Here is a 27,159-nt window from a genome sequence, read left to right on the forward strand (position 1 = left end):
TTTTAGTAATAAAATTTATTATTTAAATTCAAATAATTTGTACAATTATGGCTTAAATATCAAAAAAAGGAATGTTGAGGTTCATTCTTATAAACGGTAGAAGCAGGTAAAAATATTTGTATCCAAAACATCATTTGAGATTTGCTCCAAGTCACAGACGTACAAAAGATAAAAACCTGCCACATTTAAAGTTCCTTAATTTACACTTCATGACACTTAACATTTAATTTCTATTTTAAAAAACCCAACAATTTATTGCAGTAAATTGATCGTCCTACACAGATCTGTCCAAATCCTCAAAAACAGTCCAGTGGGCTTTTCCTTTGCCGGCTGGAGCCAAGGAGAGGTTTCCTACTTCTGGACGTCTGTCACTTCACTGCCAGCCCGAGCAGGACGTGATGGCTGCAACCGCATGGACCGTCACAGGCTGACGCTGGCACACCGCTTGCTGCGTGTGCGGGTTCCCGTTGGTCAGTTTGGGCTCAAGCTGTAGCTAGGGCCGAGGAAATTCAGTTATCTTGTTGGATGAACTGACATTTGTGTCCTGCAACAATGTTCTTTTGTCTGTGGGCTGTGGAAAGCGTAGAGCCTGTGATCGGACAGGTACCCTGTGCACCATGCTGCCAGTGGTTTCCTACTGGAATTACCAAAGGTTTGGTGGGTTTGGTTTTTTGTATTTTAAGAATATGTGCTTGAACATAAAATTCTTCCAAAAGTAAATTCAAAGCTCTGTGTGCAAATGAAACTGGACTCCTTTGAACTTTTTTTTTTCCCCTCTATTAATTTCTATGCTTCTCTCTATCCATGAGCATAAGGACAAGAACATGATAACCAGCTGTCACTAACAGTCTATAAAAAGTGTGATTAATTGCACTTTCTGCTATCCCTGACTATTGCAGCTGCACGACCAACTCTACAGGTGCCTGCTCACAGCCTAAACAGCCCAAGAGTCCAGCCTGGCTGCCACTGCTGCTTGGGAGGTCTAGGGCAGCGTTTTCTAAACACCAGTTACAAAATGCATCTTCAGAGGAAAAAAAGTTTAAAAAAAATAGAACTTATATTGTCTTGCAACACAGAGGTGACCAAGCAAAGCATTTCAGTCTAGGCTTTACCCTCCAAGGAGTAGCAGTAAACATTCCCCCCCCTACCCCCCGAGAGCAGAGATGCTTTGTGAGGTCTCTCTTGGTCTATACAACCACACGGCCAAACCCCGCACAAGAGCATTGGACTAAGCCACTCCACTTGGGATGAGTCTCCTCATTTGTGTGACATGTAATGAAATAATCAGCAAAAAAACAACAGGGGAGAGACTCTTCACTTACACTAGATCATGAAAATGAGACCCGCTGGTTCTAAAGAGACGAAGGTGACTTTGTTAGAACGCTACTGGCACCATGCTAAAGTACTTATCCCAACGATTCCAGCATCTTTTGCAATGCTCCACATCATCTTGGAGATATATAATTGCATTTCAGTAGTCCCCAAAATTATTCCCATACAAGCTTATTTTAAAATTGCAATAATATTTGGCAAATCAGGCTGGTGCAGAATCTTTAAAGATCCCAGCCGGGACGACTTCAAGGAGGAACAACGTACATCTTACCAGCTTTTATCAAGCATCTTTAGAACCAGCAGGAGGTACTTCCTACGGGCTTTTGTCCCTCATGGAATCGCCAGCCGTATGACCGTTACTATGCTTCAGGAAGACAAGAACAAGCCTGGGTGGTCTCTAGCGTACAGATCAAACCCACCAAATGCAGAAGTGCAGGAAGGCAGTTTAAAATAAGGAAGATAACAAGATTTCTCCATAGGTTCTTGAGTCAAGTCTAAGACAGAGTCATGAGAAGAAACACAGCGGTAAATAAGGACTTTTCCAGACACAACGCTTTCTTATTGCACATTCCTCCACACTGGGAAAGCCATGCTGCATTTTTCAGTCACAAACACGGGACAAAATTCATCCCTGCCATAGTGCTGTGAAGTCACAGGGACCCTCACTTATGCCAAGGAGGACTTGTGTCCCAGCACAGTATATACTTGGTGCAAAACCACCGTGATTGCATCTTGGCTCCATCCCACGTGAACATCTAGAGACAGCCAAGCGTGTGGTCTTGGGGAGAGCTGAGGCAGGCACTTCATACATTCAGAATTGAAATGAGATAAAAGACACCCCTCCCTCAAAAGTATCACGCTTCAAAAAGCAGCTCCGTGATTCAGCAGAGAGCACCGCTTCACCGCTATACATCTGCGTCAGCCATACGTTAATTGGGCAAAAGCAGCCTTCTCTAGTGAATCACAGCTTCCAGTTCACAGCAGTTTGGCTACTTAAAATTAAAAAAAATACATTATACACATATATGCTGTGGTACATTTATCAAGTTTCCATCACTGCTCTTTAAAAACTCAGGCCATAAGACTGTGAAACAAATTCACAGAGTTAAAAGTTAATAAATTAGAAGCAGCTTTAAAAAAATATGGGGTAGGAAAGGGGGGTTCTTAAAGGAGATTTCAAATAAGACTCAGAACAGTTTGAAATACGCTTACAAATTCCAACATTTCCTGGTAGAAGTGGTCCTCGGTTTTCATTAACTCTATACTGGTGAGGACAACCACCTTTGTACAAAGATTGTACAAAGAGTAAGTAAACCTATTTACAAAATCAACTTGGCCTTGGCTCTGTGGTATTTACATGCTCAGAGAACAGCGTTTTGGCTAGACAAAGAGTGGTACATGGTTCTTTCTTTGCTATCTTCCTTCACTAAAAAAGAAAACAACAAAAAACAAAACAAAATTGGTTTTCTGCTTTGAGAAACGAGAAGCTGTAAAAATCCCCTGGCCTTGGTTTTAAAATGAGTGGTAGTACTCAGAAGCTTTGGTCCTTTATGGCAAATCGCAGCTTGCCGTGCGGCTCCGTTGCGTGCAGTCATTCTACCCTCGATGAATGAACTGAGTATTTGGTCCCCAAAGCACAGCTGCACTGGCAGATAGGATGGGGGCTCTGCTGAGCATCTTACAGTTAAAAAAATAGTATCTTCATCATCAAGAAAGTCACACACCCATCCATTCATTTCCAATGCTTTTTGGTTTGCTAGAGCTGAAAGTTCCTGTCCAAGGTTGGAATGATTAAAAAAAAAAAACCCCACCAAGATGCCAAAGCACGCACCAAAGCCGAGCTGTCACTGTGCAGGGGAAGATCCTGGCTCCCCCACTGCATTTGGCTCCGTAGGTCCTTAAATAACGGAAAGATCGCGTCCTTCCCAAGGCACACGTAACGCAGTTCAGGTAGAAAGGGACGAGCTCATCGAAGTACAACCCATCCTCATCGGCGGAAGGCCAAAATCTTCCTGACAAATATCCCCTGGGCCGCAGTATAGCAGTTGTGCTGTCTGTAATGCTGAAGCAGTCTCCTCCACAAAGGGTTGCACTCCAGGAGGTACCGGTTCCCTGTTGGCACAGGGATGGGGACAGCGGATTAGTGGCCAGAAGAGGCTTGGATGATACCATCACAGACTGGTCACAGAAACTTTTGTCTAACATCTCTAGCCTAAAGGTGCTGGACAACTCGCAGGGACATTTCCTTCAGCCAGAGCTCTGAAATCTCAGCTCCCTTCTCAGCGCCGTCATATCTGCATACGGCTTCCCTACACATCACAGCCTAACCCTGCGTAATTAGGAGGAAAATAAGCAGCAAAATTCTGTTAGGAGAGAGCTCTAGCATGCGAGTGATGGAAACAACATGGTCTGAATCAGAGAGTGAGAAAAACTAATTAGACATGCTGTACACGAGCCACGCACAATCTCTGCTTTGCGCAGATTGCCCACATAGCCCAGTTTCAAAACCACAGACAGCCTAAAGGGCAGAAGAATAAAGCAAGGCTACCAGTTGTACTAGTTTGGATCTCCAACCCTTTATCCAAGCATCCTGTTACCCTGCAGACCTGTGCATGCTCCCAGGAGACCCACCTAAAATGCAGAGTCCTTCCCGAGCTCGCGTGATGCCGACGTTGACCTGGTTTGGGTCGGTAACAAACCCCAGGTACTTCTTCTGCCAGCTCTTCGTGGGCTTCTTATCAATCTCTGATCGGGGGCAGGAGCGTACAGCCGACAGGATCACGTATCTCCATTCACTTCCTAAGAAAGCGGAATTGAAACTTTTTTTAGAAGGAAGCATCTGGCCTCCCCTCCACCCCACAAGACACTCATTTCTCTACAGCAAGACCCACAAAACTGCAGCTACGGTTTGGGTTTCTCTAGCTTTGGAGGCCATTGGACCCCTGGTTGTTGCTCTCCAAAGAGCACGTGTTATGGCAGTTCTTTAGCACCCCCTTCAGACATCCTCCACCTTCCTATCTTCATCAGTCTCACCCTGCCTGGGCACTCCAGATGTTTCCAAAGAATTTATTACAATGACAAATCACCCGGGAATCGGGCCCAGGGATGCGTCCTCCATGGCTGAAACAACTCTGGTGTAGGATTTGCTCAAAGACTGTGAGAAGTTGCTTCAGCCTTTGGGAAGTGAGGGGACAACAGAACCAATCATCCCCTCTCCTGCCAGCCTCACCTTGACTCTTCATGATGGTGCAGACGGTCACGCCGCGGATGCCCTCCTTCATGAGGCTCTTGCTGATCTCGGACACCTGGGCGTTGTATGGGCTCAAGATGGCGATGCTCTCTGGCCGGATGGTGCCATCTAGTGTCAGCTGCTTCGCTATCCTCACCTGGGGAGACCAGGGTCCTGCTCACCTGGGAGCGGTGGCCAGAGCAAACTGGCCCTCCAGCACCCTGTCCCCAGGGCAGCGATGGTGCCTGGCTGTGCCACTCTCCCTGCTCTGGGTCACGCTTCCCTACAGCTGCCTCTGGCCAGGGGCATCGTGGCATGCTCCAGACATGAGAAGACACCAGGTAGACACTGCACCCCGCTGATCTTTATCCTACATCGCTACTCATTGTCCCTCCATGATCCCCAGAGTCGCCCAGCACGACACCCTCCCTTTTGCATCTCCAGCAATTCCCCAGGACCCTCCTCACCGCCTGCTCCACTTCTTCTAGGTTAGCTTTGGAGTTCTCGTTTCCTTCCTCAGTAGAAATCATGAGGGTCTGCTCCTTCCCCTCCACGTGCCCGAAGATGATAGGGCAGCAGCCGTTATCTTTGTGGTGGAAGACACTGGGTTTACGAAGAAGTTGGGGGCACGTTTTCAGTCGCATTTCATAAAACTCCTGGGATGGGAACTCACAAATGCCTTTGTGCTGGCAGAGAGAAGGGGAGAAACTGAGGTGAACAAAACCCAAGGAATTTCTCAACCTGCACCATCTTCACCTGCAATGCCATTGTGCTATAGCTGGCACCGGGCGAAAGCATTATTCATTACTCTAGGAAGCGAAAGCGCTAATGGAGAATATCTGTTTCCCAGTGGCTTGAGGCAACCCTGATAGCAGCATTTTCTGTGATGGAGAAAAGACAATCCACTTGAGGAAGGCCTCACCATGCGGTACTGCGTATCCAGCATCCACGCCTGATTCTGGTAGCGCTCAAAGAGAGACGTCTCCATGCCAAGACTCTTGCAGAAGTCATTGTTGACCACAGGCCGCAGCTGTTTGTGATCCCCAAGCAAAACAACCTGGAACGAAGAGTGGACACCTCAGCTATGAGAGTGGTGGCACTGGTGAAAGCAATCAGCTCTTTGAAAGGCTACTTGTACACAGACATTTGTTGTTATTTATTTATGTTACAGCTACAGCAACCTCAATTAAAGACCATGTTGGGCATTATATAAAGACCTTGACGCAGATAACGTGGAGCCTTGTTCCCATCTGACAGGAGAAAGACATCGTATAGTAAGTCTACCGAGATCTGCTCTATGCTTCTTGTCACGCTAATACTTTGTACCTAGGTCAGCACATTTTTTGGTGACAGCAATACCCACCCTGTAGAAGCAGCACCAAAAATACAGCCACACGACCACTCTTCTCTTGCAGAAAGCCAAGAGCGAGTTTAGAGGAGACAGTGTGGTTGTAACTGTCTGAAGACAGAGAGCTGACCTGATACACACAGCAGAGAGGCGAGCAGATACAATAGTTCTCCGCCACAGCTTTCAGGCCTACAGCAGGTCTGCTGGCTCTGCTTTATGTGATATGAACGGGTAACGCGCAGCTCATGCATCTAGTGAGAATACTTATGTACTGGATGTACCTCTCTGCGCCTCAAGACTTTAATTATAGTTAGTAGAGTTATATCTCAAAGGAAACAACTCCCTGAAGGCTGAAACACTGATACACCATCATAGATGCTACCAAGAACAACCTTAAAACTTGATCAAATTTGGAAGAACAGCCTGGTAAGGAGTGGAAGACACACAGAGGTTCAAGAGCCCTGAGCGGCCATCCTAGAAACACGTCTTTAGAAGGGACTTACCTTCTCAGCACGGCGGTGGCTGACCAAGGGGATGAGGGTCTCAGGCTCAGTGGACATGGCACACTCATCAATGATTATCTGCTTGACATTGAGCCGCTCCAGGGAGTTGGCAGATGCAGCGGAGCACGTGCACAGGATGACATCGTGGGTTGCCAGCTCATATGCACGAGCCTCTGACAAGACATTTTTGTACCTGGTGGTTGATGCAGAAGGCACCAGGTTATGCACAAGGGAAACTCATGCAGGAACCAAGCAGAGGCTATACTTTCCCAAATTATTATGGCTCCATCTCCCTCCTCAGGATGAGCCAGTATTCCCACAAAAGGGCTTTGGATGGACACTGTAGGAAATGTCCTGAATTCAACAGGGCAGGGGCTCAGGGTGGAGGATGTAAGTGTCACCACACATAGTGTGACTTTTGGTCCAGACAGACAACAGCACCTGAGCCGACGTGATGCTGAGGCTCTGCACTGTACCACTAACCCTGAGCTAACCACTTTTTATCATCATTCCAAACACGCAGTTTATTAATCTGTCTTGATGCTTTCACCTAGTCCCTTGGCTTGCAAGAGCCAGGACTTTCATACCAGTTTGTGTCAGGTGAGATCTAGCAAGTATAGCCCAAACCTCTTCTTGCAGGGGGAGGAGATTGCTGCACTGTGCTCCTTCGGGCATTGCTTCAGAGGTGGCACACAGCCAAAGTCAGCTGTCTCTCACCAGTGTCTCTTTCTACTCACCTCCTTACTTCTTCTTCCGTTATCTGCTCTCCCTTCTTCATCCGAGCGTCAAAGTTACAGATCTCTTGCCAGAAAGGGCTAGGTGGCCGCCGGATGCGATGATGCAGGATTATTTCGCTGAATAAAGAGTCAATATATAAATATTTATCCCCAACACAGACCCAAGTGATCTCTTCCACAGTGAGGCAGACCACACCTGTCTATGTGGAGAAAGCCCATTAGCTAAAGAAGCCACAGCCAGCCTGTTCCATCTTTATAGACCTAACGCTTAGTTCACCCTTGAGGACACATAATACAACCACTTTTCTTTAGTGGTTGCAAGCAGGAATGAAGTCAGAGACTTTTAGAGCTGTTCAGAAGAGAGATGAAAACACCTAGGATCTTTTCAACAACCTGAGTTTCCTGACTAGCTGCTACATTAGACTATACACCTTCACTTGAAAAAATTAATTACAAAGCAGGTTAATAGTGCTGCTCCACAGCAGCGGAGTGGAACCCGCATTTGGTCTGGCTTGTTCAGCTTTACCAGCGCAGAAAACATCGCTTCCCAGCGCTCTCAGAGCCTGCAGGGCCATGTGGTCCTACCTGAGCTCATGCTTTGGTTTTGCATCCCGCAAGGCTTTGCGGTAAAGGTGCCGGTGGCTCCCTGGGTACGGGTATTCCATCGTTTCAATGGCCTCCCCGTAAACTCTCAGTGGTTTCAGGTTCTTCATCTTCAGCAGCATCTCTGGGGATGGAGAACAGGTCTGCTCAGACAGCACCAGGCACCAGTGATGCTGAGAAAGCTCACGGCCTGTGAGGTGCCCAGCGTTCGCCATGCACTCGCCTCTTCTCCCCACCCCTCACTCATCAATCCCACCTTTACCAGTCCTCACCCTGCAGTGAGGGGTCTTCCATAAGGACCAGTCCCGCTTTCTGGCCCTCCTGTCTCCCAGCCTCCTGCTCACGCCACATGTTCTCCCTCCCACCAGTACGAGCCACTTTAGGGGCTTAAAACTGATAGTTACCAGCAACAACATCAACAGACTTGTTGGATGGGCCACAGTACAAGATGCACTTTCTCCTCTTGGGCATTTCTTCTTCAGAGGATGGTGTTTGCTCCTTCTCAACACTCTCCCCGTTCAGCTTATGGAACCAGTAGACAATGTGAGTTCCAACAACGGTTTTTCCTGTGCCTAAGAAAAACAAGGAGGTTGCTGAGAACACTTTAACCATGACAGCCATGCTCTAGATCAGCATCCGGATGACCAGCCATGAAATAAAATCAAGAACAGAGGGGACTGTCTTGAACAGCTGTGGGTGATGCTAACCCACGCTACCCTCTCCTGTCTCACCAAGCAACAGCTTAGCTCTAACCTGCCTTTCATAACAAAGTAGGCATGTACTTGTGCTGTCCCTCCAGCCTTACCTGGTGGGCCTTGGATGAGTGTGAAGGGTTTTCTCAGAGCATTTAGAATAGCCTGGTTCTGACTCTGGTTGAGCTTCCTGTGGCTGCCAGGGAGGTCAAAGGATTTTTGCTGCAGGATTTTGGACGATGTCACTGTTACGGCAAAGAGCCAAGAAAACAAGTGTAAAGGTTACTGAAGACAGCACACAAGCAACTCAACAGGAGGATGCGGCAGGTACCAAGCAATCGTGGCCCATTTACAAGACCACCCAAAAGTAATCCTCGTCCCATGCCGAGATGTTCTGCCCATGAGTTTTCTCCATGAGTCCTGGGGATTAAAACATCACCTGTGCCACTCTCCAGCAGGGCATCCCATATTACCTTCACTCTGCCAGGCTAGCAGCTCCTTCTCCTCCCCTTGGCAGGGGAACCTCCTGATCTGGGAGCGTGACCCCTACGGCAAGGACCCTCAGAAGCTGCCAGGGCACCACAAGGTAAGAAAGGTGAATATTTGCACTTACCTTTTTTAGGAGGTTCATGGCCAAGGGCGATGCTTTTAGCAAGCTCAGAGGCATATTTCAGCTTCCAAATTGCCTTTTCTTTCCGTCTGACAAGACAGGGAAAGATAAGAATGAATGGAATGTAGCATAAATAGTGAAAATTGTAATACAGCTTTGTACAACTGTCTTGTTTATTCTTTGTCTCTGCTTTGATGTTGCATTAAATTCTTCCATAAAGAACCAAAACAACTCTTATTCTGCTCTTTTGCATTTAGGACTATTTCTCAACTGTTTGAAGAGCTGAGCCTGCAAAGATGTTGAGAGCAAGGAGCACAACTTCTGTCCCAACTCCCATTTTATTATGGCCCACCCCATTTTATTGGATTAGCTTCCAATTTTTTTCCTAAAATTCACAATACAAAAGGAAGGACATTCTGCCCTGAAAAAGCTACAGCAGTCGTGGCTGCATAGCAGTCCATGCTGTGTACAAAGAAGGGCAAAGTAGACATCAGCTTTGCTTTAATAAGAGCAGATCTTGCTTCACAGCAACAACAAAAGGGGAATGATTGGGAAATCAGGGAGCAGTTCTGCTAAGCAAACCCTGATCCAGTGCTTCGCACTGCCTTTTATGACACATATTGCAGCAATCTAGTAACATAAGAAACAGATGCCCAGGGAAATTTCAGCATGACACCTTCCCCTATCTCCCCATTCTCAAGGTCAACCCGAAAAACAAGAGTCCATCTGGAGAACAGATCTGAGAAATGCTGCCACCCCCACCAAATATCAACAGCCCAACAGCATGGCCAGTTGGAGCTGGGTAAAGACAGATTCTTCAGGGGATCAGCCGCACCAGTGAGCAAAGCCCGTTTGGGTGCAGCAAAGGAGTCCCATGGGAAGCCATCACTCTGCACGGACAGGTTAACCAGAGCACAACTGCTAAGCACACTTACATGTCTGGCAGCATCTTTGGTATGAGCTCCACTGTGAACCTGGCAGAGGGCTGTGAGATTTCCACAGGGATGTTCTCCATAGACATATAGTGGATGTAAAAGTTCAAAATCTGCTTACTAGTCCTGTCTGACTTCTCGTCATCGCTGAACTCTTCAGTGACCCCGTGAGCCACCCAGGTGTAGGTATCTGGATCAACCACAAGTTTACTTTCTGACCTGCCCTTGTTAAAAAAAGTCAGATTCTGGAGGCCGTGGCTAAGGCAATCCTCATCGCTCTGAAGGCTCCCAAGCTTCAGCCCACCTAAGCGAATGCACAAGTAACAGTAGTTGAAGTCCACTTCAATGGAGCACTCCGCCAAAACCTTTTCGTCTAGGCAGAAACTCCCCTGCAGCTGTCCTTTCCTTGTCCTTTGCTCTGCCCAGGTTATTTTAACATCATGGAGGACAATCGAGTCGTTTTCGGCCACTGCGCACGAAGCAGACTCCATAGCGCTCATCGGCATCCATACCTTGTTGTACTCCACTGCATGCTTGTACTTGTCTTTGGACGGCAGGGTGGCGTAGGCAGAGAAACAATCAATAGGCTTTTCCACGTGCTGCAGGCAGACGTCGAAACCCGGCGTCACGCACCACAGCTGCACGAAGGGCACCAGGAAGCCCCGGCAGACGTCCGTGGTGAGCTGGAACTGCAGCGCATCGCCGGCGCTCAGCTCCAGGGAGAGCTCCATGTAGTGCGAGCACTGGCTCTTCCTTACCCAGCCCATGTGCCGCTGGTACACGTCCTTGCTATTCTGAAGGAGGGAGGCCGCGGTCTCAAATTTCTCACTCCTGATGGCTGCGAGCACATTTTGCCAAGTCTGGGTGCCACAGAAAGTGATGCTGTGGTCACGGAGAGGTCCTTCCTGCAAAATGTGCTCCTTTATTGTCTCCGCAGAGTACACCCTCCTCTTCCACGTCAGCCTGATGCTGCTCCGCTGCTGGATGAACATGGGCTGCTCTATCAGCTGAAGAGACCTGTAGTTAATTATCTGGGGGTCTGGAAGACTCTCTTTGTTCAGGGGAAACAAGGCTTTAAAATACTTGTTCATCCCCTCGACATCCACTACAAAGGCGATCTTCTGCAGGACTTGGCCCTTCAGCTGGGTGGCCATCTGCAGGCAGCGGGTTCTCTTCTCATACATCATTGCCTGGGAATTCTTCCTGTTGAAATCATGACAAAGAAATTCAATGTCGTCCGAAGAATAGACAACGGGCTTCTTGCGGAGCACAGAATGAAGGTGCCTCTGGACAACGACATCCACGTACCGGCGGATAGGAGAGGAAGCCCAGGTGTACGAGTCAACGTGCAGGGAGTAATGGCCCGCTTTCGACTGGACAGTGGAGTTGGAACGACTGAAATAGGAGCGGCTGAGCAGTCTCCTGAACTCCAGGGTCACGGGGGCCAGCTTCGGGTGGATGTCGTCAGTAACAATAAGGTCTAGCATCTTGTGGAAGTCACGGACATTAGCAGCTGACTGCAGGTGCTCCCAGATGGGGGCCAGGAGGCTGAACTCCACGTTTTTAGAGGAGTTTTCACCAGGAGGCACCTCTCCCAGGTGGTGCGAGAGATGGATGGACAAAGGAAGGAGGTGGCTGTACTTGTTTTTCATGAGTGATAACTGTTGAGGGCTTGGCTCACACTGACACCGGAGAGGAGTGACATTTCTGGTGTCCTCCTGGTTGGTGAGGAACTCTGCCACAAAACTGTTGAACATGATCATTAACTCCTCTATCATCTGATGAGACCCCCTGTTACCTGGGGAGCTTTCCTCATCCAGCCGGTCATAGAAACAGTCTTCCTGCAGCCGAAACTTCCGATGGATCCTGGAGAAGTGATAAGCCACAGCTATGCAGTCCTCCAGGGTATTGAAACGAAGGGCCCCTGCTGCTCCCTTGTAGTGGTCCTTAATGCAGAGCTCTGCCTCTTCATAGGACAGCTGCCTGTCCGAGCGGATCATAGAGATGGTGAAGACTCCATTTAACATCTCATCCGTCTCCTTTTCTATGGTGACAAACAAGGAGATCACCCGACGATCTTTCTGTGGCAGAAGGCTGCAGACATCTTGGCTAATGTGGGGTGGGAACATGCACAGTGGCTCCTGGTTGGGAGCATAGTAGGTAACACCCCGTTTCTTTGCTTCCAGGTCCAAGGCACTGCCTTTGGGAATGACGCCAGCCACGTCTGCAATGTGGATCCCAATCTCATAGTGACGCCCGAGATCCCTAACGCTGACAGCATCGTCCAAATCCTTGGCACCTTGGGGGTCAACAGTGAAGGTGAGATAACTCCGACAGTCCTTCAGATTTTCCTTGGTGAGGTTCAGTTTGCTGCTTGAATTGTATTTGGCTGACTCCTTGGTGACAGCAGCTGGGTATTTCTTCTCCAAACCATACTCCAAGTCAAGGATCTTTAAGCCTTCTTCCAAAGTCAATGCCGCATGCAGAATCTCTGTTATTATCCCCAAAGGGTAGTAAAACCCTTCCCGCCAGGAGATAACCTGAACACAGAAGAACTGGGATCTCCTTGTCTCCTGGCTGATCTTCTCGCAGCTGACCACCCTGTACTTCCCATTGACAAGTCTGCGGATGGGAATGACATTGGGTTTCTCTTTCAGCCCTGGGACGAATATTTTGGTGACAGTGGGATCGATGGGTATCATCACCCGGGGATCAAATTCGTCCATCATGCAGATGAAAGTCCGTTCTCTCTCCGCACGCTTTAAGATGCCCACCACCTTCCCCTGAGGGCGGTGGCTGCCGCTGTCAGCCGTGCTGCTCTGCAGGATTTCCACAAGCACCTCGTCCCCCGTGAAGGCCGTCCCGCAGTGAACTCTGCCTTTGATCTGAATGGTCATTGCAGGGGAGTCGTTGAGGGTGAAGGCAGAAGCTCTGTCGAACCCTTCTTTGATCAGCTCGCACCTCTTGTACATTTTAGGGTGCATGTGCAGATACTCCTGCATCATCTGAGAAGAGAAGCTGACATATTCCTGCCTGCTTTCCCACATGTTTGAAGCCTCAGACTTCACATTCAGCAGCCCTTCTTCGGACACCGTCACCAGCACGTTCTTGCTCTCATCTAAGAGCTCCTGCAGGATGGGATCATCAGGATTTATGCTCTCAGTCTCAGAGCTCCAGGAATCCGTGTCACTGTCCTCCTCGTCCTCCTCCGGGCTCCTCCTGCTCCAGCTCTCCTTGTCGCATGCAGCTTGTTTGATCTGGGCCATTGTCAGGTCCTCCGGGAAGACACTCCCATTCTCGATGCACTGCTGGATGAAGCGCTTCCATACCTTGCTGCACTGGCCATGGGAGCACAAGGCCACAGCATCCCCCACCGCAATAACCAGTGACTGAGCCCGGGTCATGATGGTGTTGAGCACTCTGGCTTCGTTGAAGAACTCGAGGTGGTGGGAGGCCGAGACGCGCAGGCTCATGCTGGTGTGGACTGTGCTGATGATGATGACCCGGAACTCCCGCCCTACACCAGAGGGGACAAGGGAGAAGTCACTCATGGGAACTCAACAGGGAAGACCCTGGCTGGCTGCCGCCTGGCACTCTGCCCATCTACGCTGTGTTACATGGCCATGGGCTGATGTAACCTCACTTGGCTGAGTCATGGGAGTCATCTGATGTGAACAGAGCAGCTCTTGGGGATCGTGAGGGCCTCCAGGCATGAACCAGGATGGACACCACAAGGCCACCACCACACACGCACCAGGGAGGCAGGCCACTGGACCAGTGCAGCCATGAATGCCCATGGAGCAGCCCTGCGTGCTCAGTGCCACCAGCAGCCCCCACCACCCACTCCTCACAAACACGGGTAGAGTTTTCTGTGAATCCCAAATTCCTCGGGGAAACAAGGGTCTTGCAGGAACAAGAGCAGTGACCGTTCACAAGAACCCCTCTCTCCTCAAGGACAGCTCTGCTGATTGCACGACAAATAACAAACAGCAAGAAGCACCCTGGTGATTTCAGAGCTGGGAAGAGACTGCAAAGAAAGGGTGTGGAGATCAGAAACACACCCCAGGGCTCAGTTATCCTCACCATGAGGAGTCCCAGCTGCACAATAAAAAAAAAAAAAATAATAAAAACATGGATGAGTCATAAAGTAAGTCCTTCAGGACAAAACCAGCCCTATCCCTCTCTCGTCATCCAGAGCAGGAGACTCCTCCTTTAGTGAGCTGTTCTGCGATTTTTGCTGCGGCTGGTACCCACAGGCCATCCTGGTTTCAATTCCCTTCTATTACTAGCCTCCCCCCGCTGGTACTTGGGGCTTCACATGATTCACACATGCTCAAGTCCCTGGGATCGCACTTACAGTGTTTTCACCCTCCTACAAAGCAACGTCCATATATTTGAAACGAGTTGACAGTTGGGTGCAGATTTAATTCAGTGTGAAATCTTATTCACTAAGGAAAGGACAAAAATCAAAGAATTACCAACCAGAAGGGGATGGAAATCAGCCAAAGGATTTCCAGGCACTCCCTCCTAATCAGTGCTACTTGGGCTGTGGCCACTGGCTGCAGCGGTGGCAGAGCTACGGGGAAGGGCAGGGGAGCTCTGCTAACAGCACCCCATGCACCCTCCCAGAGAGGTATTTTGCCATGAGATCAGCTGGGCATTTTGCATTTTAGCAAGGACGACAACGCTAAGATGCCAGAAAGACCTCTGCTAACAACCCAGCGCCTCCTCCCCCTGCTCGTTACACAGTGGCTGTAGCTGCGATAGACTCTCCTGTCCACCAACATGACTGCAAAAGTTCTCCCTAGCACACAGAAGACCTCAAAATGCAGCCAGGCATAACTAACTATTGCACAAGACACAAACCTGGCAAGTTTTCATAGTTTTCTACCACCACATCTTGTAGCTGCTTCTTTCTCAGCTCTTGTCTTGTTGCAGAAACCTGGTAAGAAAGAAAAAGGCACAACTGAATACAGTTTCAGCTCAGAAACACCCCGCACCCAACACCAAGGTCCCTTACCCTTCTCAACTACAGGTCCCCCAAGGAAGTTACTCGACAGCAATCACACATCCTGGGCTGACTCCAGCCAGTGCTCTCAGTCTGCCCTACAGTTAACCTGCCTAGAGGATGCTGAAAACTTCTTCAACTAAACCATCCCACCATAAGGCATCTCTGCTCCAACCACCCGTGACATACTGCCCAAATGGAGAGTGCCTCAGAAAAACACCGGTGGCACGCAAGACCCCAGATTCCCTATTTTTGCTGGCACAAAAGACGGGTTTATGATAAATAGAGCTCAGCATTTATTAGGGAGCGTTTAGAGAGCAGTCAGCAGTGCATGCATACTCCCTTCAGGTGGGGAACACGTGGTTCTGCTACATACCTGCATCCCGTGGGAGACCACACAGATCCTCTTCAGATCTCGGACGCCCCACTCATCTGGCCACCTCTGATAGATCTCCTTCACTTTCTCAATCACTTCTATTATCTCGGAGGTGTTGTGCCAAGAAATCATGGACATATCCCTTTCAGCCATGCCAGACACATGGCAGAACATGAGTGGGTAGATTTCGGGATGGGGTGGGATGTTCCCACTGGCTTGGATAGCATTGCCTTTGCCAACGTAAAACTGCTTGGAGACAAACTCAATTATGCCCGCAGTGGAACGATAATTCTCATTGAAGATGATTCTGCTCTTCATGGCCACTTCATGCCTCTCTTTTTGGTAAAACTGAAAGAGTCGGTTTAACAGGGTGTGATCAGCAGATTGTCCGTCCCCAACACAGAACAGCTTTGGGGTTATCTGCATGTGGTCCCCAGCGAGGACAATCCGGGTCTCAAAAGTGGCATAGGAGAGTGGAACCAAAGCTTCGCACTCCAGCATCTGAGCAGCCTCGTCGATCATGATGTGGGTGAAGTAGCCTGGGGGAACCTTCAAGTTCTTGGATAACATGGAGGTGGTAATAATGATGTGGTGCCTGTCGATCTCCGCCCGTGTGGGGTGCCGGAAGGAGCGCTGGTCTGGCGAGAGGCAGCAGTACATCTGAGTGATGGGGTCTGTCAGGTTGATAGGACGGTCAGTGGATATAATCCTCAAGGGAACAGCCCATGGATGCCCGTTGGTCACATAGTTATGGAAATACTCCCGGATGTAGATGTCAGCAGCACTAGAGGGGAAGAAAAGGGGAAGTTACCAAGGAATTGTAAGTGCTGTTCCCAATGCTGTGCCCATCATCCCAATGCGCTATCTGATCATTCACCAACACGCACCCAAAATCTCCCCCAGCTTTGGCTGACAACGCGCTCGTCACAGGAGATATTCACATATGTGCAAAGAAGCCGGTGTTTACGCAGCCACCAATTCCAAGCCTATTTTGAGAACACGGTTTAAAATAGGAGTTGATACTTGAGACTAGGGCATCTCTCGATGCTGATAAGGAAAAATGCAATGTGCCCAACAAAATCTGTGTCCCTGCTGCTCCAGGGCCAAGTCACACAGACCTCTCCTCTGACAGCCAACCATCCCCAGCCTGGGTGGGTGATACAAGATCTGCACAGAAAAAGCTTCAGTGCAAGCAGCCAGCCTGAAACAGGCTAAGATTAGCAGTCACCCATCTATTATACATTAAAAACTAAGGCAGTAACAGCCTGCAGGATTGGATGTGGACACTCTTTTCAGCGTAACTGCTCTAATTTTAACAATCTTGTCCTGGTTTCTCTGAAGGCAGATTCAATGGCAGTCAGACCAGATCTGCATTTTTCTCTTCCCCAAACTCCCCAGGAAAAAAAAAAAAAAGGCATGTGCACAGAGCACAATATTATCCCAGCAAGGTCAAGCAACGGCTTTCTACTTCTTCCAGTACATAGTAAAGACCAGAAAGAACTGTCTCTCCAACCCCATTCCCATTTTATAATGGGGCAGAAATATGCTGCCTCTTCCACAAAGATTTCCACCCATGCCAGGCTTCTTCCTTGCAGGAAGTGCTAGAGCAGTTGAAGACATATTAAATAAAAATGAATTTATTTAAACAAGCCACTGAAATGCACACTGAGAAAAGGGCAGCTCAGCTCCATCTCATGCTCCCTCTCATCCCACCAGGCAAGCAACAGACCAGCTTGCTTGGACCTGGCCCACAACTTTGGTTGCCTCTTCCCTCACCCCCTGCTAACCTGTTCGTGTGAGTGCAGATCAGCACCCGCGTGTTGGGCTGCCTGAGGATCTCCAGGGTGGCCATGGCCAAGGTGAACGTCTTCCCTGTGCCGAATGGCCCATAGATGAGAAGAGGTGGGACCTGCCGGCTGCTGGTTGCCTGGCCCGTGATGAAGGAGACGGCTAGTTTCTGCTTGCTATTCCCTTTCTGTGGTGACCCAAGAGAGTAGGGGACAGAGCAACTGGCAACATCTGGTAGGACCAGCTTCTCATCCAACAGACGGTCCACAGCCTGGTGCCACTGCCGGAACAGCAGCTGGTCGATTTGGAACTGGATCTCCACCTTGTGGGAGGTGTTTGGCTTGAAGTTCAGCTCTGAGCAGCATCTCTTTGGTATCTGTAGCCAGATGGTCTTCTCCGTGGTGGCTTTATGCTCCACACTAACCTCATAAACCTGATTGTCTACAGGTGGGTCAAGTGCCAGGAAAGCAGTGGGCACAGACCTACTCAGCAGATACCCCTCATCTGTGTCCGTTGAGAGGTTATAAGGGGTAGGCACTTCAGCAAACAGCTCACCAGAGAGGGCAAACTTCATCCCCATGGAGAAGCTTTGCAGCATGGGGGTCAGTGTGATGCGGACCCGCAGGTTGAGTCTGAAAGGAGGAAACACCCAAATGAACAGCAAAGAACTGGCCCATCAGTTCATCAGCAACCACCCTCCCCACTGCAGAGGGGGAAATGCCACCTACACCCAGAGAGGGTCTGCTGGCCCCCTGAGCACAGAGACAAAAACCGTGCTTCTAGCTAATCCACGGCCTCAGGACAAGACCCAGCCCTTCCTCTCCTATCACTACCCAGCCAGCCATCTTTCTTGGCAAGTTTCCATTTTTCTGGGAAGGCGCCTCAGGACCCAGCCCAGAAGGGACAAGAGACCTCAGTAGCAGCATGACCCCAAGGGTTAGCAATGGACCTGTGGTCCACAGCAAGCAGAAATGCCTTTGGATCCATGCCTGGCACTTACTTGGCAATCAGAGCCTGTTCAGCTTCTTCCTCACGGAAGAGGAAGTTGTGCATCCTCTCACGATAGTTGAGACGGGTGATGGGAACGGTGGCACCAACCTCACGTTGGTAGTCCAGTGCGAGAGCAGGTGGTTTGTATTTAGCCAGCAGATCCACATCTTCACTGGTCCTTGGCACGCTGGGAACAATGATCCGGTTACCTCTATCCCATCGCACGAAGTTGACGGGGTGGCTGCTCTCCCTGTTGCTGGGGACTTGCTGGGGGGTCTCCCGCTGGCCCACCTTCACCTTGATCTTCTGTATAAGGACGGGGCGTCTGCCGAAGTCGAACACCACCCACTGCTCAAAGATGCCCAGCGTGCAGCACTCCATGCACACCTCCACCAGCGCGGTGGGTGGGGAGGAGGACAGGGTGGCCACGTGCTCCCCCCGAATGTAATGGAGGCCCCGGGAAAGCCCATTCCCTGAGAGGTAGAAGTTGACTCCAGGTTCCCGCTTCAGTAGCGCCACGTGCTGCAGGGGCATCTGCCGGTTGAGGAGAAGATGGGGATACAGTGAGGGCAGCCCAAGGGAAGAGCCCAGCGGCTGATGAGGTCCTGTCAGCAGCATTTCCTACCAAAAGCTGCTGCAGGAACCGAATGCCATGCTGGACCTACAGCACACTTGAAATTCTCCTTGAAGGAACTTATTCCTCGTGAAACCCCACAGCAATTCTTTTAAAGTCTTAAAGAACCTCAGGTTTCAGTTTTATAGCAATCGAGCCAGTCTGCTGTAAACATGAAACCTCCTATGTTGGAGAGGACAGTTAGACCCAGCCCTTTACCCTTAACACCCACAAAATCCTGGGCAGGAAAGCAGCTGAATCTTGTTATTTGTGATGATATGTGGGAGGTGCTGAGAGCAGCCAGATCCACCCCAGCCCCACCACATGAGACGAGACAGGAGACACAGTGGCTGCACCCTTCATGCACAGCCCCAGCTCAGGCACCACCCGAGCCTGAGCTGCTCCCGTATACCCAACACACATCCTCATTTGGACATACCAAAATCTCTACCCTTCTGCCTCTTGCAGAAATAACAATTACAAAACCCCAAAGGATGGGGACTGTGCACAGCAGCAGGCACTGCCAGTGGCTCACAGCCTCCTGCTGCACAGGGCTGGGCTCACCTGGGAGTGGACCTTGAACTTCCACTGGTACTTCATCCTCCTGTCCTCCGACTGTACATGCAGGGGTTGGTCACACACAACTCTGACACCATCGACATGCTCAGCCATCTGTAGGGGAGGCACAAGAGCGGGATTGAAGGCAACATCCTAGGGACACACTGCAGAGCCCTCCTTGGGGCCATCTTCATCCTTTGCCTTTATGCTACATCCTCCCGAGAGGGGACAATCAGTAAATCCTCACACTCAGTCCTCACCCACTGCTGCTCAGCATCCCCACGCAGCAGCCTTGGGAAACGGAAGGACCCACAGCAGAGCAGCACAGCTGGGTGCCCCGAGCAGGCTCTTGAGTTGCTGTCTCAAAAGGGGTGAGGGAATGGGAATGCAACATCCCTTTGTGCGTCACCATTACAAAGGTGAGCGGTGAGCTCCTTCCCAAGCTCTTACACAAGAGGCTTCTCATGATGCATCAAGCTACGGGGGACCAACGCGTTCCCACCCCGCTGCCCACGACTCACAATCAACACTTCATTGGAGCACGTCCGATACTCGGCAATGAGCCGGTCCTGGTAGGACAAAAGCCCTTCCTTCAGGGCTTGTTTCTTTTTCTTCACAGCAACCTTCACCCTCTGGATCCACTCCTGCAGCTCCTCGGTGGAATGAGCCTTGGTGCAGCTGTTCCCCATTTCGCACACCTCCGCTCTGTTGGGAGAGAGGCATCCCAGGTGGCACAGGGGTTCGTGGGGAGCCAGCAGCCCTCTTCCCCACCACACCGGGTGGATGTCTTACCTGCTGCACAGCGAGAACTTGGTCAGCCCGAACGGCGGCGCGCGGTGGACCCACTGGACTGAAGTGTCTGCCGAGAGCATCTGCAAGTGCTCGATGGAGGAGCAGTGGCTCTCGAAGCTCTCCTGTGAGCTGAAGGTCACCAGGCAGACCTGGCAGTAGAAATGCACCAGCGCAGGCACCGCTGGCTCATTGTTGGTGCTGCAGGTCCCCGAGGCCGGCAGCAGGTCGGAGCGAATCAAGCCGTGCTCCCTCTCGGCCTCCCAGATGGCCATCTCCACGTCGCTGTGTGCGTACTGGCAGCGCTGCGGGCTGTGCTTGCAGGGCTGGCCCCTGGAGACGAACCTGCAGTAGCTGAGGGTCGGCATGAACTCGGGGCAGGGCCGGATGGCGGTGTACTGCTGCTTCCTCCGGCTGTCTGACACCACGTGCACCAGGAGGGGGTCCCAGGTCCGGTGGAAATCGCAGAGCCGCCCCTGGCTGCCCGCCGAGATGCGCGGGGGGCAGCTGAAGAAGCAACGCTTGCAGATTGCCTGGAACTGCCCCCCAAATTCGCTGATGATCTCGCTGGCGGCGCTCGCCGCGGGGTGGGGGGCGGCAGCGGGGCGAGCCCCCAGCTGTGCCTGCAGCACCGCTGCCTTCAGCCAGCGCCGCTCCAGCTTCTGCTCCCTCTCAAAGTTCCAGATCATGGCCTCCTCCGGGCTCCAGGCAAAGGTGCATTGGCTCTTGTGCTTGGTGCAGCCCAGCCCCACCACGTAGTACCTGCAGACGGCGTAGCGGACCGGATTGGGGAAGCCCGGCCGCCTGGACACCTTCCTCCAAGCTGTGCTCCAGCGGCTGCGGCAGCGGGCCAGGAGGATCTCGTACATGCACTTGTGCTCCACCTCTCGCAGCTGGTAGGTGATCTCGTTCTCCTTCACGCTGCACTTGGAGCAGACCAGGCGCAGCTCCAGCTGCTGCTGGAGGCTGCCCAGCGGCACCACTAGGCCGTTGGCCATCTGCATCCTCAGCGGTGACTTGAGCGGAGCGAAATTAATGGCAGGAAGTTCCTACAAGGCGATGATGCCGGGGCGAGGAGGTGCCATTGGGCGGCTGTGTCCTAGCTCACTACGTACCTGCCAGCCATTGGTGCGAGTTCACAAAGCCTGACACAGAAACAAGGAACAAGCGACTTAGCAGGAAACATCAGCCGGTCCCTAGCTGGGTGCACGCCGAGGCACCGGCACAGCCTGGCCCCGCTCACCAGCAAGCGGCCAGGAACCTCACCCAGCACCCAAACCCACCAGACACCCTCGGCATCCAAGCCCCTGGGGTCTGTCCCCACATGCTCACCCAGCTCCATTCACCCGCCAGCCCAAGACCCAGGAGACCGTGTCCTGCAGGGACCAGGCTGCCAAGCCGTGAGGGCTCCTGGCAGGACTCAGCTCGGTCCCGGGCGTGCCACAGCCTGCAGCCCGTCGGCATTTATCACCCAACGCGGGAGAGCCGGCTGCAGCGGAGGCTGCCCTGGAGGGCCCAGCACAGTCCCCACAGCAGCCGCCAACCTCCCAGCCTGTGGCCGGACAATTCGACTTCCTCTTCCCGCTGCCGGTGCCTCCCCCACCTTGGTTCGCTTCTGCCAACTTTCTCTTTCTTTTTCTGCTCTCTTCCGTGGGTCTGGCCGGGCAGCCCCACCACTGCCCCATGCCAAGCAGGAGAAACCCATCTCCAACCCCCTGGCCCATCTCTGCCCACGGCTTGAAAGATTAATTGGAATTAATTAACAAAGCAACCGCCCTCTTTGCTCCTCAGATGCAGCACCCGAAGCCGAGAGACAGGCGTGCTGGAACAGGGACCTGCCGGCATCTCCTCCAGCCGACAGCTCGGTAAACATCCGGCTGGGAGAGCTCCAGCCCCGGCCGTGAGGAAGGTGACTCACGGCTCCCTGCCCTCTCAGGCCACCAGCTCCGGCATGTGCCAGCAGTTTCCTGGGTTACCAGAGGTCAGGAGCATCCCTAGGAATGATGCTGCAGGGTTTGGTGGCTGGGCCAGGCAGGGTGAAGGGACCATGCCGGGGTGGATCCACGGGCAGGGTGCTCTGCCAGGCAAAGCCACCAGCCTTGTGCCGAGCATCCGCCTCAGGCTCCTGACCCGCAGCCACGACGAACCGGCTCTAGCGATACAGAGGAAGAGCGGTATTTACAGCTGCAGTCCAGCAGACAATACAGCAGAGGGGCAAACTTTGCCCTGCTTCTGCAGAAATACTTTTTGCTTTTAATTAAGACTCTTTTCCCCAACTCTGGGATAAATGGGGTGCTTGGTGCTGGGGGAGGTGGGCAGGGGTGTGCTGAAGCTGCTGCTCCAGCAGAAGCTCCGGCGGCAAAGAACGAGCCGGGACTGCAGGGGAAAAAGCGGCCGGAGCATCACCCACTCTCCCAGCTCACCATTAGCAAGCTCCTCGCATCCCACCCCAGTGCCACAGCACTCACCCGCTGCCGAGCTAGGATGAAATCACCTCATCCTACTTCCCTGCCCGTGCATCAGGTTGGACACACGCTCGGAGGATAAACACCAGCCCTGTTTATCTCTCAAGGTCTGGCAGTGAGCCTGGCGCTGGGCAGAACCGATACTTTCTGTTTCAGTAAGCTGCGAGACTCCGCGGTGGAGTCCCACAGCAGCACCGGCTCTTCCTCCACCACAATTTGGGTCACTGTGCCGTGCCATCGGCTCTCTGCACCTACAGCTAAATCACCCTGACTCATCTCTGCACTTAAGTTTCCAAACCTTTACTTGCAACCCTCCCATGCAGGCTAGCAGCCCTTACTTAAAGCACGAATTATAGCTGCTTGTGCAGCGTGGTCCTCCCATGGCTCTGCCTGGCCTCTTATCTATAAATCGTCCAAACCTACAGCATCTGCAGGGACCACCGTGGTCCTGCTCAGGCAGCATCACCTGTGCGCTGTGTCCTGCAGGTATCCAGGCCCGAAACCCCAGGAGAGCTGCTGGATGTGAACACGGCACAAGTGCAAAGGAAGAGCATGCCCAACCTGGAGCGGGGCTGGCAGAGTCAGGGTATCCCCACCCTCTGACGGTAACAAGGTCACGGTCCTCAGAACAAAACAGTTTCTGCAGCCCAGCCACTGCACAGGGTTCAAGAGCTCTTTCTTTGCTCTGGTTCTAACACAAAAAAAAAGGTCAGAGCTACAGCAGAGGTTCTGGTGCTACCTTACAGCCAACTGATACAGAGAAATTGTTTCACACTGAAATGAATTAACTTGGGAAGCAATAAAAATATAGGAGAGCACCTATAAACAATAAAAAGGCAGGAGGGGGAGTGGGGTGCTGTGTCACCTGCCCAAGGGCACCAAGGGATGCTCCGCTGATCCCCAGTGAGATAACAAAGGCAATGCAGCACTGGCACGGGGCTGCAGACCCTGCACCCGGGGGCTGCTCCCACCAAACCCCCACAAGGTCAACAACACCCACAAAACCCCTGCCCACCAGGAACCAAGGCAGCAATTTGGGGAGGCATGGTCTGCCCTGAGTGTGGCTCTGCAGGACCCTGCACTGGGCTGCAGGAGGGGAAACCCTGCACCTTTCGGGGGGGGGGGGGGGGGGCAAATATCCCTCCTGCCACAGCGTGGGGAGACTGTCCTTGCCCAAAGCACGCTGCTAAGAGGGAGCATTCCCACCCGGCTTTACCCTGGAGGTCAGGAATTGGCTGGAGCTAAGCCGGACCCCAGGGCAGAGGCATGAATGCCCAGCTGCCACAGGCTCAGCTTGCCACGGTAACTCCTCACAGGGTCCAGCAAGGTGAGGGCTGGCAGCGGGCAGGGCAGGAGGGAAGGCAGGAGGAGATGCGGAGCGAGGGACAAGCGGGGCCAGGCTGCTGCCGAAGCGCAGCCAGCAGGAATGCCTGGAGAGGGACCCGGGATCACGCTCGGCCTCCAGGAGCCTTCCAGCTCCTTTGAAGCTGGCGGGGGTGAGCAGCATGCTCCCAGCGGAAACAGGGCTTAATTCGGGGCTAACATCTGTGGCTTTGGGAATACTTGAGTTTCCGTCTGATGGCAGTTTCACCTTCCTTCCTCTGGAAGTCTCCTGCTTAGGACAAACCCTCCTGGGAAAGGCACTCACATTCAGGATTTGTGCAATGTCTGTGCAACACTGTCACTGGTGAAAACTCCAAAATACCTCAGCAGTACACACGAGAGAGGATGAAATCTGATAGCTGGCACTCGGCTCCATGGAGCATCCCAGTCCCAGCATATCCAGAGCTGCAAAGCCCAGAAGAGACATGGTCCTGCAGCAGCAACAACACCGACCTGCTCAGTTAAATGCTTTAAGAACTACCCATAAAGACTGTACAGGACAGCTGGGCTATTGCTGGTATTCATCCCAAAGGCAGGGCATCTCAATTTGAAAAAGCTAAGAGGGAATATTCCACCTTTAAAGGGTCAATTCCCTTATTGTTTATTTCTTTAAGAAAGTGTTTGACTTTGAGCAAGCTGCCAGAACATGCCCTGGGTCTGGAGGTGGGAGGGAAGAGGAAGGGGAAGTGCAAACCTCTTTAAAAGTCTCTGTGCAGCACCAGCACTGAAACCAAATTAAAATCTTTTTTTCTCTGCAACCATCTTATACCAGAATAGAAAGGAAAAAGAAAGAAGTTATGGAAACTTTTGAAATCCAAGCCCAGGCAGAAGAGAGAGGCAGGGCATGGGGAAGCTTAGGGAGGTGCACCATAAGATAGCAGTCCTACTGACAATAAAACTGATGTCAACAGGGCAAAATCCAAGTGCCCTGAGGAAGGTGGGAGCTGATCGAGAGGAATATTTACCAGCAAGCCACAGACTGCGATTTGCAAGCTGAATTTTGTATGTTTTAAGAAAAACAACCTTTTTTTATACTGGTCCTGAAAAGCCCAGCCTGGTGTATAAAGCCACTCGCATCCCACTGACAGGTGAAACAAGTCACTCTGGCAGACAGAGGCTGGTTTACTGTATACCCAGCTCCACACCCACTCACGGAGGCTCACAGCCCCATCGGGGTGAGTATCCGCCTCTCCCAATAGCATGTACCCTCCCCAAGCACCAACACAGACACACACGCCCGCTGCCCAGCACCGGTCCAGCCCTGCTGCAAACCAAACCAAACCAAACCAAAGCATGCCACTGCCTCGCTAATGGCATTTCCTCCGTGCTCGGGAAGATGCTTCGGGTCAGGACCAGGCCACGCTATGTCCAAGCATCATTCCCTGGCAGGCGCCTCACAGGGCTGTGCTGACGCCAGGGCTAATCACATTTCCCTGGAAATAGCAAGTCGAAGCATGGCCGTGGTAGAGAAACCGTCTTTGTGCCTCTGTGGCTGAGTCTTGCCACTCTGCACCCCTCTGCCATCCCAGCCCACCGGGAGGAAGGTGGCCTTTTGTCAGGTCTTGCCTCAATTAATTATTGACAGGACATTAGGCAACATGCTGCATTGGGGCAAGCCAAGTGCCCCTCGATCTGAGCAAGCGACATGGGTCAGAGTGCTGGGACAGCCCTCTGCGGGGATGGGGACAAGCCAATGGCACACGCAGGGGACCACACGCCTTGGGGGACCATGGTCCCGCACCCCAGTTATTGGTCCCAGACAAGCACAGGACCTGGGCCCCCAGGGAGCTTTTCCTCTCAGCTGCAAGTGCTTGGAGCTGCGGCGCGAGACCGGCAGAGCATCCCCCAGCACGCTGCGAGTGAATAGCGCGGCTGGGCTGGATGGAAGGGTTTGGCACCAGTGGAAGAGGAGCTACACCACGGATGCTGCCCCCCTATCACCTGCTGTTATCCTCCTGGTTGCGCTGAAGCCACGGCCCCTCCGGCATTTCCCTCCTAGGCAAAACCAACCTCAGAAGTTCCTGGGGCCCCTTCTCTCCCCAGCCTTTTTCAACAAAGCAGTTCACATCCTGCCCAAAGAGCAGGCACGGTCCTGCCAGCCTGGCTGTTGCAAAGTGACAGCCGTGACGCCGCTGCCCAAGTCGGTGGGCAGGCATGAACCCCCTGGTTTGCGCACAGCCCCCAGGCATCTGCACCCCCACCTACCGCATTTGCCTTATCCAGCTATAAAAATATAAAAAGTTCCGTAAGAGCTCCCCGAAGCACCGAAGTGGCAGCAGGGACGAAGAGCTGCTGGGGATTGCTTGCCGGAGGCGGCACCGCGTCCCCCTGCCAGCCCGGGTGCTCCCTGCCCTCCAACCCGGGGCTTTGCACCCCAAGACCTGCACCCCGACCGCGATCCCCCCCCTCTCCCGAAAGCGCTCCACCACGGGCGGGGACGCTGCGAGCTGGGACGGGAGCAGACAGGGGCTGAGCGGGATGAGCACCCTGCACCGCCCCGAAGCACCCCACGCCGTGCAGCACCCCAAAACACGCTGCAGGGCTACCGGGGAGCACGCTGAGCCCTGCAGCCCCCAGCAGCACCCCAGGGCGCCCCGCAGCACCCCCCTCCTTCCCCTCGCAAGCCCCCGCGCCGCTCTCACCGCTGCCGCAGCCGGGGGGGGACGACCCGGGGACTCGCCGCTGCCTCCGCCGCCGGTTTCGTTTCTGGGGCCTCCCCGCATTCAAACCGGGGCCGGACTTCGCGGAAATTACATCACGGCCGCCCCGCCCCGCCCACCGGCACCGGGGGGAGCCGGCACCAGCACCGGGGTACTAGTTTTCCACCCCGGTCCCGTTCCCCCCCCGCCGCCGCATCCCCACGCGTCGGGGGACGAGTTTCGCACCCGGTCCTGCCCCCCGCCCCCGCCGAGCCCCCCCGCTGCCCCCCCCCCCCAGCGCGGAGGGGATGCTCCCGGGGCCGCCCGCCGCTGCTCACCCGCGGAGGGTCGGGGCTCTCCCGCACTCAGCTTCGGTCCAGCACCCGGGAGCGGCGGTACCGGCTCCGGGGAACAGTAAAAGCGAATATTAAGCGGCACGGCGGCAGCACCGCTCCCCAGCCCGGACAGCCCCCCAGGCAGCCGAGGAGCCCGGCGGCCTCCGCTTGATAAAGGCTTCCGGGAGGGGCAAAGCACCGGTTTCCTTTCTGTTCGTCAGCATCACTT

At 52.6% G+C, this 27,159-nt stretch overlaps 1 protein-coding gene across 3 annotated transcripts; it reads right to left on the bottom strand.

Annotated features, from left to right (window-relative positions):
* On the bottom strand, window positions 1-27,159 carry HELZ2 (helicase with zinc finger 2). Of its 3 annotated transcripts, none has more exons than XM_054845375.1 (20): window positions 26,934-27,157; window positions 20,112-21,253; window positions 19,841-20,024; window positions 19,326-19,433; window positions 18,159-18,682; window positions 17,158-17,790; window positions 15,371-16,154; window positions 14,853-14,928; window positions 9,990-13,503; window positions 9,058-9,143; window positions 8,558-8,689; window positions 8,157-8,324; window positions 7,735-7,876; window positions 7,150-7,266; window positions 6,413-6,605; window positions 5,484-5,618; window positions 5,029-5,247; window positions 4,562-4,718; window positions 3,964-4,131; window positions 1-3,444 (listed from the first exon to the last, which is right to left on the bottom strand). In XM_054845375.1, the coding sequence occupies exons 2-20, from the start codon at window positions 21,110-21,112 to the stop codon at window positions 3,320-3,322; spliced, it is 8,466 nt and encodes a 2,821-aa protein (XP_054701350.1). In that variant the 5' UTR covers window positions 21,113-21,253; window positions 26,934-27,157; the 3' UTR covers window positions 1-3,319. The 3 variants fall into 3 exon arrangements, with proteins under 3 accessions (XP_054701350.1, XP_054701351.1, XP_054701352.1); XM_054845376.1 differs by lacking the exon at window positions 26,934-27,157 and adding an exon at window positions 26,599-26,685; XM_054845377.1 differs by lacking the exons at window positions 1-3,444; window positions 4,562-4,718 and having other exon boundaries at window positions 3,970-4,131; window positions 26,934-27,159.

The sequence above is a fragment of the Grus americana genome, chromosome 17, assembly GCF_028858705.1.
Source record: "Grus americana isolate bGruAme1 chromosome 17, bGruAme1.mat, whole genome shotgun sequence".
Classification (NCBI taxonomy): domain Eukaryota; kingdom Metazoa; phylum Chordata; class Aves; order Gruiformes; family Gruidae; genus Grus; species Grus americana.